At 44.5% G+C, this 16504-nt stretch overlaps 4 protein-coding genes across 4 annotated transcripts; all 4 read left to right on the top strand.

The window, feature by feature from the left end:
- The first annotated feature begins 123 nt into the window (after window positions 1-123).
- Window positions 124-4165, top strand: LOC117602273 (uncharacterized). The gene is made up of 2 exons (XM_034320076.2): window positions 124-178; window positions 1606-4165. The coding sequence occupies exons 1-2, from the start codon at window positions 158-160 to the stop codon at window positions 3745-3747; spliced, it is 2163 nt and encodes a 720-aa protein (XP_034175967.1). The 5' UTR covers window positions 124-157; the 3' UTR covers window positions 3748-4165.
- Window positions 4166-5502: 1337 nt separating this feature from the next.
- Window positions 5503-10951, top strand: LOC117605128 (uncharacterized). Its single transcript, XM_034326121.2, has 2 exons — window positions 5503-5692; window positions 6731-10951. The coding sequence occupies exons 1-2, from the start codon at window positions 5678-5680 to the stop codon at window positions 10949-10951; spliced, it is 4236 nt and encodes a 1411-aa protein (XP_034182012.2). The 5' UTR covers window positions 5503-5677.
- Window positions 10952-12419: 1468 nt separating this feature from the next.
- Window positions 12420-14267, top strand: LOC117604254 (uncharacterized). Its single transcript, XM_034324114.2, has 5 exons — window positions 12420-12425; window positions 12511-12886; window positions 12949-13548; window positions 13609-14022; window positions 14080-14267. Exons 1-5 carry the CDS (start codon window positions 12420-12422, stop codon window positions 14265-14267), a joined length of 1584 nt encoding a protein of 527 aa, XP_034180005.2.
- Window positions 14268-14676: 409 nt separating this feature from the next.
- LOC117604257 (uncharacterized) lies at window positions 14677-15895 on the top strand. The gene is made up of 5 exons (XM_034324130.2): window positions 14677-14820; window positions 14886-15125; window positions 15189-15385; window positions 15443-15680; window positions 15800-15895. The coding sequence occupies exons 1-5, from the start codon at window positions 14677-14679 to the stop codon at window positions 15893-15895; spliced, it is 915 nt and encodes a 304-aa protein (XP_034180021.2).
- Window positions 15896-16504: the final 609 nt, after the last annotated feature.

The following is a 16504-nucleotide window of genomic DNA, read 5'->3' on the forward strand; positions in this document are numbered from 1 at the left end:
AATCGAGGAATGCCGGCGTGATACAGCGGTGAAACTATAATCATGGTGTCCCTCTCGCGTTCAAGCGAAGGCATATAAGGTGGGATGCTGCTGCCTCTGCTTCATCAGTTCCAAATACACACGAGAAGGCCGCCAAGCGCACAGGTTTAAGGTCGTCATGAGGATCCTCCTGATACAAGTAAGTAACCTGATTTCTCGTCCAAGTTTTCGTTTAAGCTTCCTGTTCATTCGACGGACTTCCGCTTTCGAGTGTCGTGCCATCTGTGCCTGTGAACGGACGCGTGTTACTTGTGAAATTGTGAACGATTTTATTAAAATACCGAAAGGATATTCGACGTTTTATGAAACGGTATAGTTGGAGGAGAATATGGCCGCAACAGTAATTACTGGCATAACTTTAAGCCGAATATTGCGTTTCGTTTTAGCTAGCAATAACGGTTCTACTGATATTGTAATTGGTACATAGCTTTTCTCTCGACGCAGAAAATAATTTGCATTTCAAGTGCTTGAAGTTCGTACTCTCTTTTGAAGGGTAGAAAATGTGAAACGAATTCCTGTTGATAAATTTCCAAAGGTAACTGAAATTTACATGTAGCTTTCTCAATTTATCTTAGAGATATTTCTATTTAATTAAGAAAATTATCGTTGAGCATTGTTCATTTCTGTCGGTGATACGATTGTTTTATTTCATTTTCCAACGGGATAATCCAGACTGTTCGGAATCGGTCATTACGGAGAAAGTGCTTCTTATTTTCTTTCGTCCACGGTCGCGCACAGGTCCGGCAAGTTAGCCGCGTGGCAGATGCTCTTGAGTAAGTCAGTGAAAGTCCTTGAAGGTATTCGAGGAACAGTGACTCTTCGGCTATCGTTAAATCTGTTTGACTCGTTCGTTATTAGGTAACGTTCGATTTCTTCTTTGCTCGAAAAACAAATTGAACGAGAACGATCTTTGTTAATCCCCTTCTCTCCTCTTCTTTCTCTATCTTTGGTTACGAAACACTGGCAATTTTCAAGAACAAACAATTTCTATGAACGTGAAAGAGCCTGACGTGATACTTTTCACCTGTTTCAAATAACTTTCATGCCAATCTCTCGAAGATCATTAACTTCGGAGGCAGAAAAAGAAACTTTTATCGCGATAGTGAAACGTCGCGACTTCGTAATAACTTAACGTTGAAACTTTAATTCGAAAATCGTAAAGAGAGTATTCCCTCTTAGGCTGTTTCTCGAAGAAAGCGGTGAAAATCGCAAGTACTCTCGCAACTATGAAACTTGTTCGACCCGAACTCGATCGACACAGATATCGTCTACGCGTGTTGACCTTGTAGAAATTTCAGCTCCTTCGTGCCAAGGTCGGGATATTATAATAACACCGAAGAAAGTAAAATTTCCCCTGGAGTAATTGTCGGTTTGCACGGCGCACGTTTGTCCACGTTTCATATAAAAAGGGAGAGGGACCGGCGGTTCAAAGAAGGTAAAGGAAGAGAAGTGAAAGCGAGATTATTACTGGTGCATCGAGCTGTTAAGATTGATAACCGACTCATCCTGTTACGCGCTTTTTTAACGAACGCTGTCGATTTCTTACATGTCTCCTGTCGCTTTCAGATCACCACGGTTCTGCTGATAAGTTACGCTAAGAGGACTTCCGGCAGGCACTTACCTTCCACCGTAGACGTTGATGGAGAAGAAGAATCCGTTTCTTCCCAATTCGACATCGATGACGACTCGAAGACTGACGAGTCGAAAGAGGATCCGTCAGAAGATAAACTACCAATTTTACCACCATTGATCCTGCTAGATTTTGGAAACGACACCGAAGAATCGAACGTTACTTCCGAAGAGAAATCGAAACGAACCGTGAACAGTGGTCTAGGTTACGGCCTCGAGAACAACGCCCTTCAGCCCCGAAGGTACAACTATTATTTTCCAGGTGGAAAATCAGGAACCACGGTCAGCATCGAGGAATCCATCAGCCCGTTCTTACCCAAAACGATCGTCGAGAGGGTTCAAGCTCCGAGTCAAAGGAATTACCTGGACGGTTATCAGAATTCCTTCGTTTCCTCGACGGATCGATACTCGAATCTGCAACAGACGAAATCTCAGTCAGTATTCGGGCAACGAACGAAGCCCCAGAAAGTCGCCGGAGCTTCCAGTTTCGAGTCGTACCAAAATGTAGCGACAACCGCGAAACCATCTGCCGATTCGTTCCCGGTTCAGAATTCAGGATACCAGAACGTTGGTATCTCCACACAATCGCCTTTGGCTTTCAGTCCCAGCGATTCGGTCAGATACGTAACTCCCAGCCCCGGGAACTTTGCGAGCCATCACAGCGGCTCGTTCAACTACGCCAGCACGATAAGTCCATTCTCGATGAACGAGAACGGGCGTACTTACGCGGAGCAAAGGCTTCGATCGAACGTCGATTCTCGTGGCTTCCCTGTCTCTCAAACCGTCGACTCATCGACCGTGGCTCCGTTGAGCTACGACTCTCATTTCCCAGCCGGCTCGCAACTTTCCAACAGACCCAGGTACACGGTGGAGAACGGGGTTCGCTACGAGAATAAAATCTTTTGGAAATATCCGGACGGCCGAGTGTCCGACGTGCCACCGGCCACTTACGTGGAGTACACGCGATCTTCGGCCGGTCAATCCGGCAAATCCCAGCAACCTCATGCGATTTACGAGCCCACGACTACGGAAAGTAGCGTGCTTTCCCAGGGACCGGTACAGTTTCCCACGGTTCCCGAACCGGCTGCACAGGAGCCGAATCCATTCGTTTCCGGTGAATCTTTGTCGTCCAGTCTGCCCCAGCAACAAGTGTACCGGCTCGGTTATCAGAGTTTAGTGAGCCAAAGGCAGAACATCAACTTGGCACGACAACGAAAGCCCAACAGCAACGCTGCGGCCTCTTATTCGTTTTCTACGTCGTCTCCTTCGAGAAGGGCGAAACCTGGTTCGAACAGTGCTAAGGTTAACTATCAGGCCTATCAGCAACCCTCCAGGTACATGGTGAACGGTCCTAATCCCGAATACACCGATGGCTACACGACAGAGGCTACCCTCAACAGTACCACTCCTCTGAGCAATTTATTCAGCTCCTCCGGTGATCGTTCTCCAAGGAAATACACCTCGAAGGTGCGGAATTACTTGGACAGTGTCCTAGCCGAGGAGGATGGATCGAAGAAACAAAGCTTCGATAACAATGACCTGAACAGTTACTCGAATCTTCGATACTCGGATCTATTGAATTACAATCCGTCCATCTCGGAATATATTAGAAATCCTTCGTCTATTCTGAACGTACGACCGACCTTCGTGCAGGCCGGGAACTCTTTGATACCGGTTATTATACTCCGAGTGGATGGCGCGTCTCCTATTCAGACGAAATCCTCGCAGAACATTAATTTGAAGGCTCTGCTTCAACAGTACCTCGTTCAGTACGCCAAGAGCATTCAAGAGCTGGCCCAACCGTCTACCTACGATCTCGGAACGGAATCTATCGGGAAAGGTCAGACTTCGGGGCAAGGTAAGAGCCCCGTCCTGGATTTGATTCGATTGACCCAGGAGGACGCTCGCCAGATGCCTGGTTACCCGACGGACTCCTATATCGGAAGATCCAGTTACGAGACTAGTAACCTGGAGGAGCCGAAACAATTATCCAATGGACGTTACAGTAGTCGACAGAAAGTAAAGAACGTTCAGATTTTGGATGATCCTCGATTCCCTAACTATAGGGTTAAGAACTAGAGTGCATCGATTTTAGATGAAAATTAACCCTTCTCTTGTTTACCGAAAGGGTTAAGGACATTATCGATTAAACCTTATATTAACCGTGAAGTATGATTTTTCTTTTAAGTTTTCGGCACACTGTTTTCGCTTTGCAAAGTACTTGGTGCCATTCGAGTGGATTCGATAACGTTTAACACGGGATTGTGCAATAAAATTTCACTACGAAATATCGTACCTGGCTGTTGATTCCTCGATATCTATAAAAATTGCGATAGATTTCGAGAAATCAACGTAGTCGAAGCATATCGTTGCTTCGTAACTGTGTACCTACGATCGACCAAATTTTTTCACTTCAACAAGGTACCTTATAAGCTTAGTTTTTTAAGAATTTTGTACGAGGCAACACACCTATGGCTTTGTATGCATTCCTATACGATTAAATGGTCTTTCAACCTAAATAAGAATTTTTTTTAATTCCTCCTCTTCCTTTCCTCTCCTGGTCGTCAAACATTCTCGCCATCGCGATATTAATCTGACGGTAATTAACGATACTTTGTATCGTTCAATTAACGTAGAACGCCTGGAATAATCAAGAAAAAGTAAAAACCTACGATGAATTTCTAATGGCACCTTTCCTTTGTTTCTCGAGCCACCCATGTACGGCGGAAAATGCAAATATCAGAACGCGTGCTTTTCATATGCAGTATGCTAATCATCTAAAGTGCATTCTTTACAATATTGCGTAGATTTAATCTTCTGAAATGTGAAGGTGATCCTAAAAAATTTCTTTCGACGCTATTGTGATTTTGACACTTGCTTAGATTATTCAATCGCTCTTAGTATCAGATATCAAAGAATGTTGGAAAAGATAGAAGGGGCGGAATAATGAGATTGAAGAACAAGTGAACGCGACACGGTTTGCGAGGAGGGTAATTAGCATTAATTGTCTGTTAGGTGCAGACGAACAAACTAAAGCAGTCGAAGGGCGCAGTTAATTCCACGTTTTCACAACGAGAGGCAACGATTATATCTTCGCATATCTCGGCGAGCAAGGCAATTAGGTAGAAGGCATTAAACTGTAGCGATTGCAGGCGAGCTCTTACACAGCGAAAAGGATGCACCAGTGTGCTTGCACCGCGGTGCACCGACGTTTCTAACGTGTCCGACTGGTTGCATCGGGAGGAGCAAGCGCAGGCTGCATAATGCGTGTGTTTCAGAGCGCATAGAGTTGCAGTGGATAAACTATTGACCATTGAAACTGAATTATTTACAGTTTGCTCAAAATCCAATTACCGTTTTTTTAATTTCGTAGAAAATCGAAGTGATTGCATTTGAAATAAATTCATTCGGGATTACTTTTAGATATCCTTCTATAATTTCTTTAACACCTTACTTGAATTCGTTTCGAGATGCTTTGAACGTTCTAAGACCACCAACAGAATACGGACAATTAACTGAAAAAAACACCAACATGTTACATGTAATTATCTTAAGAGATAATTGTACTTAATTGCACAAAATATTTGCAGATGTTGGAATGCGATAGGTTAAGACGATTCTTCTTCTTCTTCTAGCGTACTCGCATGGGTTCCACGATAATGATGGGTGGTAGCATCCTGCACCCGTTACGGACAACAATTTTCCAGCGTTAGTCGCGTGTCGCGAATGAAAGTATCCTCCGGCCGGTCGGCTGTAGGATAATATTTAGAACGATATTTTTCACTTGGTTACCGGAGTGTATAAAGAAAATCGCGTGTCTACTATGTGGCTCAGTTCTCGCATGGAGGTTCAACTGGCAAGGTCTTTTGGATTATAGAAACTACAGAGGAGAGGCCGCGGCCCGTGATCAATGTGTTCGACGTGAATATTTTGTGACACACACACGGCCCTTCTTCATCGCGATTCTCTATTTACCGAGCGATACGGTGCGCCTACTCCATCCACGAAAATGTTAATTCATCTTGTAAGTACGTGACACTGGCAAACCCGTCGAAGTGTGAATCCGATCCTCTGTGCACGGTGACGATCGATCGAGAATTCAGAATTTCGTGAACGAGTGTTGTCATTCTTGAAACTGGAAATCGATTTTCAGTGACGGCAATCGCGTCTCCCCGGAACTCGCTTTCTTATCTCGAACTGAACTTCTTGGTTGATAACTGAAGTTTCGTACCTCTGCGATAGATACCGAAGTTTGTAATTATCTTGTTAACACTTTCGTGACTAGGATGGTAATCCAGATTATAAATTTATTTTCTTGAATTTTTTAAGGCTCCACGATTACTAGGAAAAAAATAGCGGATGCAGTGGCAAGAATAATTTTCAGAGTGTATCTAAACATGTGCGAATCAGTGGAATTGGAGCACTTTCTTTCTTAATATTTCGACGTCACCGTTTTCCCTAATTTAACAGGAGACGATCAATTAAGAGAAAGATCTTACTTTCCTTTTGCTTCGTGACGAACGAAGGTTTACGCGTTACTCGAAAGTAGATCGACATTTGTCGATTATCGCGCGATAAATATATAGAGTATCTTTAAATATACAGAGGCGATCTCGTTACTGTCAACTAGAACCATTGTTGAATCAGTGAGAAAGTTTCGTAGGATTTGCTTCCGTGCACATTCAGTTCTTGCCCATCGTAATACACACGCATGCCTCTCGCATTTTACTTTTTCCAGTCTGCTGTTCTTTTCTAGGTCAGCCCCTTGACTACCACTTATTTTCGCTGATGATTTCGTTTACCATTACCGTAAGTTCGCGATAATCGAGGCGCTTTCTTCTCTAGGCCTCCGATCGAATTCAATGTATGTACGTTTAAACACTCGTGCAAATCGATTTAATCAATATTTCCACCTATGCACAAATTTTATTTTACACTGAAACGTAAAGTATCTTCCGCTTGGGGGTTCCTCTTAATTACTTTCGTGGCATTTGGTTTGTCTTAATTAAGTTTAACAATCGATTTTCACGTTCGTTCGCTAATAAACTCGTATTGGTCGCAGGTTTTTCTGTTGTCGTTGAGCTGGCCGCATGTAATAGGAAACGCGGACCTCCAGGATGAAGTGGTTTTCGATCAGATTGCAACTGCGTCGGAAAATGTGGCTGAAAGTGTGAAGAAGCTCGAGCAAAAGGAGTTTCGGGACCAGTTGATACCGTCCATGATAGACACGACGATACATTACGAAAACTCCAACGGTTTCGTGCCTATGGTGGCACCCATCGCTAAGCGGCCCGATAATCTATCAGAAGTAACATCCTCACCGAAAATTGCCAATGTTACTTGGACCAATTCAAGTGTAAGCCGCGTCGATGATAAGAAAAAGGATAAGCGAGGTAACATCGAGAACGATCCTGCCTTTTCAACGGAGGCCAGGATATTTCTGAATTTTCCAAGTCTGAGCAACAATCGCAGATCTTTCGAGTATCAAGGCAGTCAGAACGAGTTCGAGTTGCTGAAAGTTCGAAACGACACCCCGATGGTGGCCAATTATCCGGACTTCTACGAAGATCCATCGAGTTCCATGGAGATGAAGGAGGACGAGGCTGAATCTTCGAGGCACAGGAACAAAGGAAAGGGTCAAACGGTGCAGGATTACACGGGGAATTATGGAATGGTACGGAATGAAAATAAGGAACGCTCTTCGTACGAGGATTATTATTCCCGCAATGTGCCGAAGGAGAAGGAAAAGAAGAGTCAGTCGAAAGCGAACGCGAATTATCATCAGCAAGATGCCGTCAGCTACGACGGTCACGGGCAGACCGCGACCAGGAAAAATGGGCCGACCACGTTCTTCTCAAGGACGAGCCAGCAATCTAACGTTCCTGCGAACAGCAATCCTAAAAACCACGAAGATGCATACGACAGCGTCGCTGCAACGTCTCAAATTTCAAAGACTCATCAGAAATTCTCCAGACCTGTCGTAGTCGCCGAATCGAACTACAATTTTGACCATCAATCATCTAGAAAATCAAACTCGGATCTGGACGATTATCAAACCGCTAGAATCATCGATTCGTCGAGTTCTGAAATGTCGCATCGTCACACGATTCGTAACAGGGACGGTAGATTCCGAAGCGACGAGGATTCGAGGGACACGTCCGACGATTCTGAATACGTCGAGTACACGGAGCGACCTAGAAGAGTGCAGAAGAGCAGAAGACGTCCTTCCAGCGCGGACAACTCGAAGAGACTTCAAAAGGAGCACCGCAGTTCCATAGACGAGAGCGGGGAATTCGAGAATCAAGGTAAAAGACATCATTCGTCCAGGTCGAAGTCTCATCGTCAAAGGGTGAGAGGGAACTCATGGTTCGACGAGGATCGTCATCACGATCAGGACGAGAGCTACGAGGACTCTAGATACGATGGTAGAACGTCCAGCTCTGAAACGAGGCATCAAAGCTCCAAGTTTAAGCCGAGTAATAGCTGGAATCAGGTATCCCCGAATCTGGAGATTTCACACTCGAACGGGGTCGAAATCGGTCAGCTCGAGAAACCGAAGCTGATCGTTCCGGTTAAAGTGAATCTGGTACCAGTGGCGAACTTCGACCACGCAACGGCCATCGGCAGTAGCCAAGGTTTCGACGTGTCGAATGCGGTTTTGCAAAATATCGTCTCGGGGAATCCGCTTAGCACGCCATCCCCGGTTATGAGCACCGCCGAAAACGTTCTAAGTCAAGATTCCAAGATAAGAATGTCCACTCCGGTGCCAGACATAATCGTCGGCCAGAACGGCTATCAGAACTCCGTCCAGACGAACGAGCAAAACAAGTTCTCTATGAACTTCAAACCGCAATTCATCTCCACCACGGTTGCCCCGGTTTACGCGGTCACTCCGAGCTTGCAGAGTATATCCGTCCAGGATATCCAAGGCGCGTCTACGCCTCGACCGACCTACGTCAGCGCTTCGAACCAAGTGCAACACCCTTCGACGAACCAAGTGCAAGGAAACGGACCGCAGCTGGTGGTTCCTCAGCCGACTCTTCAAACCATCTCCACGTTGCTGCACACCCCGGTTCCCAACTCGGACTTCAACATCCAGGTGAATCCTCACGGCATGCACGGTCAGAATCCCATCGATCACGGTAATTTGCAGCTGCAGGCTGTGCCAACGGTGTCCACTGTTACTTCTACCGATCATTCTGTTCCTATGACGAAATTCAGCCTGCTGCCCGCGGAATCGCAGAGCAAGAAGACTCTGTTCCCTAATTCCAACACGAATTTCTTGACCTCCGCAAATTTTCCTATCGGTCAGAACGATCAAAGACAGGTGAACGGTAATTATTACCTGCAAAATTCGAATAATCAGCAAGTTAAATCGCAGCTGCAGGGAAATCTGTATCAGCAGGTTCTGAGGAACGTTAACGTAGCCCCGAAGACCAAGACGTACGTTCAGACGACGCATCTCCTTCCAGCGCTGTTGCATCCAATGCCCACTATCGCTACCATTGCGGCCAGTACTCCTCAAGTGTTATCCGATCATCAGAACGTTCAAGGTAACGTGGTGCTGCAGGCGCCTCGCGATCAGAATCAGCAGTTCCTGAAGATTCAGAACACCGGGGCTGATAATCAATTATCGACGCTGAGGAAATTGCCGTCGCTCGTGTATCAAACGATCGACAACATGGGTAGCCATAGCACTAGCAGTGTTAATACCGTGAACGCGTTCCCGGGAATCACCGATACGGCTCATCTACCTTACGTCGGCACCAGGAACGTCGAAATCGTGAATCCGAACATCAAACCAAGCCCCATCGACACGACGGTCCTGAATTCCTACGAGACGATGCATTACCCAGCTACGGTGTTAACCACCTCTATTCCCATGTTCACCACCACCAGCTTCGTGACCGCTAGACCTCTGCTCTCGTCGACCACCACAGAATCCAGCCACGTTCAGGGTCTGGTGAATTCATTGACCGAGATAGGGTCGAAGAATCATCAATCCACGGGCGATTTGAAAGCGTACCAGTCTCAGGACAGACCCGTGTTCAATCCGATCAATTTCGTTCCAAATATGGATCTAATGAAGAGTCAGAGCGCTCTGAACAGCAAACTACACGCGTCTGAACCTCTTCCACAGAATCTGAATCTCGTTCCCTTGATACCAGGTGGTAATTTCTTCAAACCTTCCTTCACGTCCCAAGGAGAGTTGTTGGTGAAACCGAAATTAAATTCAGACCTGGCGACCTACGCGGAGCAAATGTTCAAGGAGTCCCTGAAGACCATCTACAACACCCAGAAATGGAACAACGATAGAAAAGCAGCGAACCAGGCGCGTCAGAACGCGTCCGATTCGGACATCGCGAAGCTGAAGAACGAACTGCAACGTTTGAAAGCTTCGCTGTACGATTCGAAGAGGAACAAGGATCAGCTGGAAGGACATCAAACTGAGACCAAAGTGCAGACAGCTGAGCTGCCCGGAAAGAAACCGGACGAATTCTTGGCTGCACTGGAGCAGATGTTTAAGAACCATCATACGGAACCTCCGCACGTGTATTATGGAAATAATAAGCCGCACAGGTATCGAAGACCCGAGCAGGATAAATATAATCCAGGATCGAAGGGCGAACATTTTAAAGAGACGAACCACATCAAAGATTTTATGACACCGCCGCAGCCAAATCCCTATCGATCGAAAGGACATTTCCATGATAAACCGGGAAAGAAGAGACCTATCTCTGGACCAACGAGACATAATAGTCATCATAATCATCATCACGGACCGAGACCGTATCCGAGGCACCATTTTTCCCATAAAACCGGCGGTGTCGAAGGTTCCGCGACGAATCTCGATCCAGTTTACTTGGATGGATTTTCGCAGCGTGGAAATCTGCACGATTCCAGGCAACGAGTTCGTCCGGAATTCAGAAAAAGCTCGCCGTTCGATTCTTATTCCTCGTTCTCTACACAGTTACCGGAAAAGAAGGGTTATTTCAATGGGTTTAATCAGCAGAAAGGATCGATCGGTAAAGAGATCAATCATCCAAAGACTCACAATCTGCTTGGTTTGTTGATGAAGAACAAACAGCTACCGGAAGGAAGGAATACGAGCTATTTCCGAGACCAGGATCAATTGAAGCAGTTCTTCGAAGGCGAGAAACAACGATTGCAGCAACAATTTTACGACGACACTTTGAAGGATTATATTTATAAGATGTCGGATGGTCATGGTGGCTCCGATACCAGGAGATCTTTGCCACATTTACAGAAAAGTAGAGTTTGAATTATAGCAGCGAATTGTCCGTGAAAGGATATGTATGTTTTAATCCTACGATTCAGGTCAATGATTTGTCTATTGCAAAAGAAAATATGAGAGTGCATTGTAGGGTTGAAATCGTTTTTACCTTTTCTTTAAGTGCAATAAATAGTAGAAAGTAAGTACCGTTTCAAAGTAAAAATTACGCTTGCGTCGAATTAAAAGCGTTTCAAAAATCGAGACTGAACGAGAAGAGTTCTAACGTGTGTCTTTAAGGTGCTAACACTTGTTGTATATACTAATTATAATATATAAATGAATTATGTAAAAATAATATTTTGTTGTATTTTATCACCTCCGTTGTTCCTTTTGTTTTTAAAAGCCTTTCGTTCGAGTTATATAACGCGACAAAATTAATCAGCAAACACTTGGCCTCGTTTTTATCCTTCTAATGCAAGTTAAATATCGCGTTTACACGATAGGGTACTTTCACTGAACAAGCAGCGCGATTAATTGATTTTACAGAGCATCACGATGTTCCATCACGCAACATTAATGCCTCTCGCTTTTTCTCACCGTTAACTAATAAATCATCGTCAATTATAAATAACACACGAAACACAATGTTTCGCTAGAAATACAACGAAAGTGAAAGCGTTTCGTCGAGGAGAAAGATTTGACACCGACCTTGTTATATTTTCACTTGCTTTACGGGGTGCGCAAGAAAGTGTGAAGAGTATTTTTCTAAACGCTCGTTCGAAAGGACCTCGGTTTTAAAAAGAAATTTAGATGGTTTTTTTAAAGAAATCTTAATGCATCAAAGATATAATGAAATCGACGTAATGTGTATCACGAACAAGTGCCTACAACTTTCACCAGAAACGACGCAGTCGGCAAGCAATTAGAAACAAATTTTTTGCAGCAATTCCAATCTACGACGCCGTTCAGAATAATATGCTCGAGTAATTTTCTCGGGGACAATAACCAACGAGTAATTGTACTTCCGTTGAATAATTTCCTTTATCAAGGATCGGCTTGAAATTCGCTTATCAATGGTGCACTCGGATGCATCGCGATCCGTTTTAACCTTGCATCGAATTGTTCACGGATCGCGTAAGTTTGTGAATGGACGAGTAATAGACGGCGGAGGGTCTATCATTATACGGCGAGATTGATTAGTCGAGGTGCTTCGAACGTTGTTATTAGGAAGATTGCAGTAACTGTGACGGATGCCGTCGACTAAACCGCAGACCACGAAACCGAGGAAATGCAACGTTAACGAGTCAGGTCATTGACACCTGTGCTTAGGCGACGACAATCAGGGAGAGTCGCGGAGATTTGACGCGGTTTTTCTCGACACGCTTTTTCTTAATCGTAGAAAACCCATTCGGTTGTCTCGCATCGCTAATCGCTGAATATAAAAGATCATCGACTCCGGCTCGCAGCCAGTTAACAGAGAACTTTGCTATCCGTCTGTCTCGATAAAATCGACGCGATGCTGGTACGTTTTGCATTTAACCGGACGAATGTCAAGATGAAATCTTCATTGTGCTCTTAGTGAATTCGGTGAAATTATTCTATTTCAGATACTTCTTGTCGCATTGACTGTGGCGGTGCTGGATACAGCCGTCGGGGCGGAGTACCAATTTCATTTGAGATCCAGAAGAGGTGTCGAAGCTGGACACAATCCTCAGGAATTTCGCCAATCACGGTATAAGAATCCAAATGTACAAAATACAAGAACCGAGGATGCAAGGCCTTCTTCTTACAAGAGCGGCAAAATAAATCCGGAAGAATCGGTGAATGCACCGTACAGTAATTTACGTCAGTCTGAATCTCAAAGCAACGAATCGCCGTATTTAGATAAATTGTTCACGATGACTGCGAGTTACAAGGTTGCAAGTGATAAAATTAAACCATCCAAGCAAATTAGCACCCATAATCAAAATCCAGGAACAGAAGGTGAGAAATTAAATCCATCTTTTTATTATTCTATTTCATTATCTATTAATTATTTTTTTTAGGTGCTTACGGTGCGTTTCCGTCTTTCAACGTTCAAGTCCCATTGTACAAATCTTCAGGTCTGCAAAGTCACGCGCCGATTTTCCAGAACAACCCTTACAGCGATGCTACCAATCAGAAGAAACAATCTCTGCCAGTTCTTCAACTACGAAATACTCAAGATCTCTCCACGTACTTGACCAACTTCCAAAATCAACCGTACCTCTTGAACCCAACCGACTATCGGTTCAGTTTCGTCGGCAAAGCTCCGAAGGTGAATAACGTGCAACTGGGTTCGCCGTTCCTGTCGCCGCTTTCCAGTTTTCAGAGTCAAGTGGTCCCGATTTCCACGGCAGTCAACAGCCCGCAATTTCCACAGTACAAAGGAGCAAGCATACAGGTTTACCCGACTGTCGGCGGTTTCCCGGCGACTGCTTATCAGCCTCTTCAGACGCAGCCGCAATTGCATTTTCAACAGGACACGATGCAACGTGTGCAACCTGTTGGGGCTGTTCCTCAGTCGGCACCCGCGCAGGAAATAAGAGCCGACGTGGAGATCATCGACAAGCATCCCACGACTCCACCCCTGAAGAGAGACGACGAGGATGGTGATGAGGAAGGAGGTTTGTGTTTAAAATTAGCTTTTCGATTTTTTTAGATGTTAAAATAATTTCTTCGCGCAGGTTACACGCCAGATGAGAAGGAATACAGGCCGAATTCAGAGACCGATGAAGAGTACGATGATAAACCGGACAGGTATTTTAAAGCTCCTCGAACAGAAGGGAATTTCAAGCCCTCCATGACGTTCCCTTTTAAACAGTACGACGAGAAATTTGGAAAATACTCCGATCAGAACCACGAAGAGGAAGTTGATTATGATAGCAATGAAAAGATCCTGTCGAATAAATATCAATCAAAGGACACTTTGTCAAAGCCATACTATAGTAGACAAGAAGAAGAAGACGATGATGGTAGAGGAAGTTATGAGAAACAGAAGGCTGAAGAAAGCTCGGAGAATACTTATAGACCTAAATATTTCGATAAGAACTTCGACGAAGAGTTTGGGGCTCCGTATAGAAAAGAATCACCGCCGCAGAGTAAGTATGTAGTTTTTGGAGAGGTAGGAAAAGAGGAAAAGTGATTTGTAATTTCAGAACCAAGAAGAGACGAATCGGAAGATCCTTCCAGCGAAGAGAATCGAACGAGTCTGAAATATTACAAGGCTCCACACTATTACCAGGATAACGAAGGACATAGCAGCGATAATTTAGGGAGAGTGTCCAAGGTGATACACGAAGAAGGTTTTGGATACAGAATATCCAAGGGGAATAAAAGATTTTGAAGTTCAAATTATAGAATAGTCTAAGATTCATCATTTAGAATCTATAAACCCGTTGTTATTGTTATGTATATTTGTATATAAGTTCTATATAAATTTGTATCACGAATGAAACTTACTTGAAAAGTCATTCCACTTCCATGTCCATACAGTTAATCGATCAAAATTAACTCGTACCTAAGATTGAACAGTGACCTTTGACACAGTTATTCGCATCAAATAAATCTCGCTTTCCCTCGTAAGAAATACCTGAAGCAAATCAGATAACATAGTCACCGAGATCCTTCAATTTCCGGGCAAGTAACTGCTGTTCCAGTAGAGTAATTGTACATCGAATCGGTCAGAATAAATGGTCATTAGACAATAAAGACCTGTAATTTCATTGTACCGTTCCTATATTTACTTTACCTTAATGGCTTTAATTAATCCCGTCATTAAATCGACGTCGTCCTCCCACGAATCCAAATCTGTATATATACTGGTCCTTAGAGCCGAAGCATTCAGTATCATCGATAACATCATCCAAAGCTGTTTCAAGATGAAGACCATCGGCATGGTAAGAGCAGCTACACATGAAACAAAAATTCCACTACGTCAGAATAATTTTCGAAATGTCAACAGATCATTATTGCTCTCGCGTGGGCAAGTATAGCAGAGTCAAAACCGCAAGGGAAGAAAGAGAAAAGAGGGGTGGCACTGTTGGGACCATCGGGTTACGACTTCTTTGGGGTTGCGCCCATATTTTCCACCGCCCCATGGACACCCACCAATTTTGGGTCTACTTCTTGGAGCTCGTCAGGTGCACCTGATGTTCCCTTAACGCAAGTTCAAGTTCAAGCCACCCATGATATCGCTATTCAGGTTAATAACTAAATATATTTTCCTTTTTATAGTAATAGGATGATTTATTTAAATTAATTACAGACGCTGAGAGATTCCTCCTCTGGGACGCCGAGCATTGCTTACCCTCCAGATGTTCTGAAAGCCATTCAACAAGCAAAGGACGCGAATCGCAATGTAAATTTGGCTCAGCAGAGAGTAGCAGAGGCTAAACAAGCCGCTGTCATTCAACAAAAGCTCGCACTGGCTAAGGAAGCCTCGGCGAGGGAGGCTGCGGCAAGGTAAATTACGAAAACATAGTACTCCTCTTCGATACCATCCTTTTACCGTGTCCTTAGATCGCAGGAGATCTCGTCAAACGCAGAAGCCGAGGCCAGAGCCAGTGCAAAACAATTGGTGGCAGCTCAACAGAGATTGGCGTCGCTGAAGGATGCAGTTGCAGCTGCTCAAAGGGTGGCTGCAGCCAGGGAGGCGGCTGCAGCGGCTGCGATTCAGAGGAACGCGGCTGAAACTGCCGCTCAATTGCAGAAACAGGATGTCGACAAGCAGATCAGTCAGAGCGAACAGGAAGCGAAGGTACGCGTTCGAGTAATTACGATTCGATTGTTAATAAATACTACCATCATACAAATTTCTGAATCTTCTATGAGAAAGAGAAGAAGCTTTCCCTTAAATAAAGTTATTCAAATTTTCAGGAGAAGGACATAATTGCAGCCAAGGAAAATGCTGTGGCGAATGCCGTGCAGCTCTCCGCGCTGCAGAAACCACCGCATCATCCCTGGAACCGCTGAGACCCTTTATTTTATTATACAAACACGTTAATTTTGTATCGGTGATGGTGTACCCAATTGTTTATATTTGTTGTCAATAAAAATCGTTTCAAAAATTCTGTCTCTTAATTTACCCGATAATCATCTCGTTTAATTAACTGGAAAATGTCGCTGTGGTTTGGGTAACCGCATCGTGGAAGATTATCTAACAAGAATCCGCGATCGTGACACACTTATCGTTGCACCAGGTTCAAGAATCTCTGTCTAACCATTTCCTGGACTGATTCGAGACAATGGCAGCGAGACCGGTACGCTGCCAGGAAGTGGCAGTGAAAGTTACAGTGGGCAGCGTGATTCGTTTCGCAGGAAGACAGTACCAAAGAACGCAATATCAGTGTCCAGTTACGTGCAACGCCCTGTTAGTGGCGGCAGCATCTACGACCGGGTTGGATAAACTGTCCGTATCGAATCTACCGAGGTATCCCTCTCTGAATCCTTTCACTCGCCTCTTTCTCCACCATCACCTTTCTCCCCTGAAACCCTGCCGGGCCGTCCCGGTTCCACGAATCAGTAGTAATTATCTAGGAAGAAAGTCGTTCGATCAAAGTCACCCCTACCCTTGCCCCTTGA

This window comes from Osmia lignaria, chromosome 9, assembly GCF_051020975.1.
Source record: "Osmia lignaria lignaria isolate PbOS001 chromosome 9, iyOsmLign1, whole genome shotgun sequence".
Taxonomy (NCBI): domain Eukaryota; kingdom Metazoa; phylum Arthropoda; class Insecta; order Hymenoptera; family Megachilidae; genus Osmia; species Osmia lignaria.

Bases quoted from the DNA above. Each gene is read 5' to 3' on its own strand.
- LOC117602273 (XM_034320076.2), top strand. From the start codon at position 158: ATGAGGATCCTCCTGATACAA. The intron at 179-1,605 runs GTAAGTAACCTG...TGTCGCTTTCAG, and splicing joins TGAGGATCCTCCTGATACAA to ATCACCACGGTTCTGCTGAT.
- LOC117604254 (XM_034324114.2), top strand. The intron at 12,887-12,948 runs GTGAGAAATTAA...TATTTTTTTTAG, and splicing joins TCAAAATCCAGGAACAGAAG to GTGCTTACGGTGCGTTTCCG. The intron at 13,549-13,608 runs GTTTGTGTTTAA...TTCTTCGCGCAG, and splicing joins GGATGGTGATGAGGAAGGAG to GTTACACGCCAGATGAGAAG.
- LOC117604257 (XM_034324130.2), top strand. From the start codon at position 14,677: ATGGCTTTAATTAATCCCGTCATTAAATCGACGTCGTCCTCCCACGAA. The intron at 14,821-14,885 runs GTAAGAGCAGCT...AAATGTCAACAG, and splicing joins AGATGAAGACCATCGGCATG to ATCATTATTGCTCTCGCGTG. The intron at 15,386-15,442 runs GTAAATTACGAA...CCGTGTCCTTAG, and splicing joins GCGAGGGAGGCTGCGGCAAG to ATCGCAGGAGATCTCGTCAA.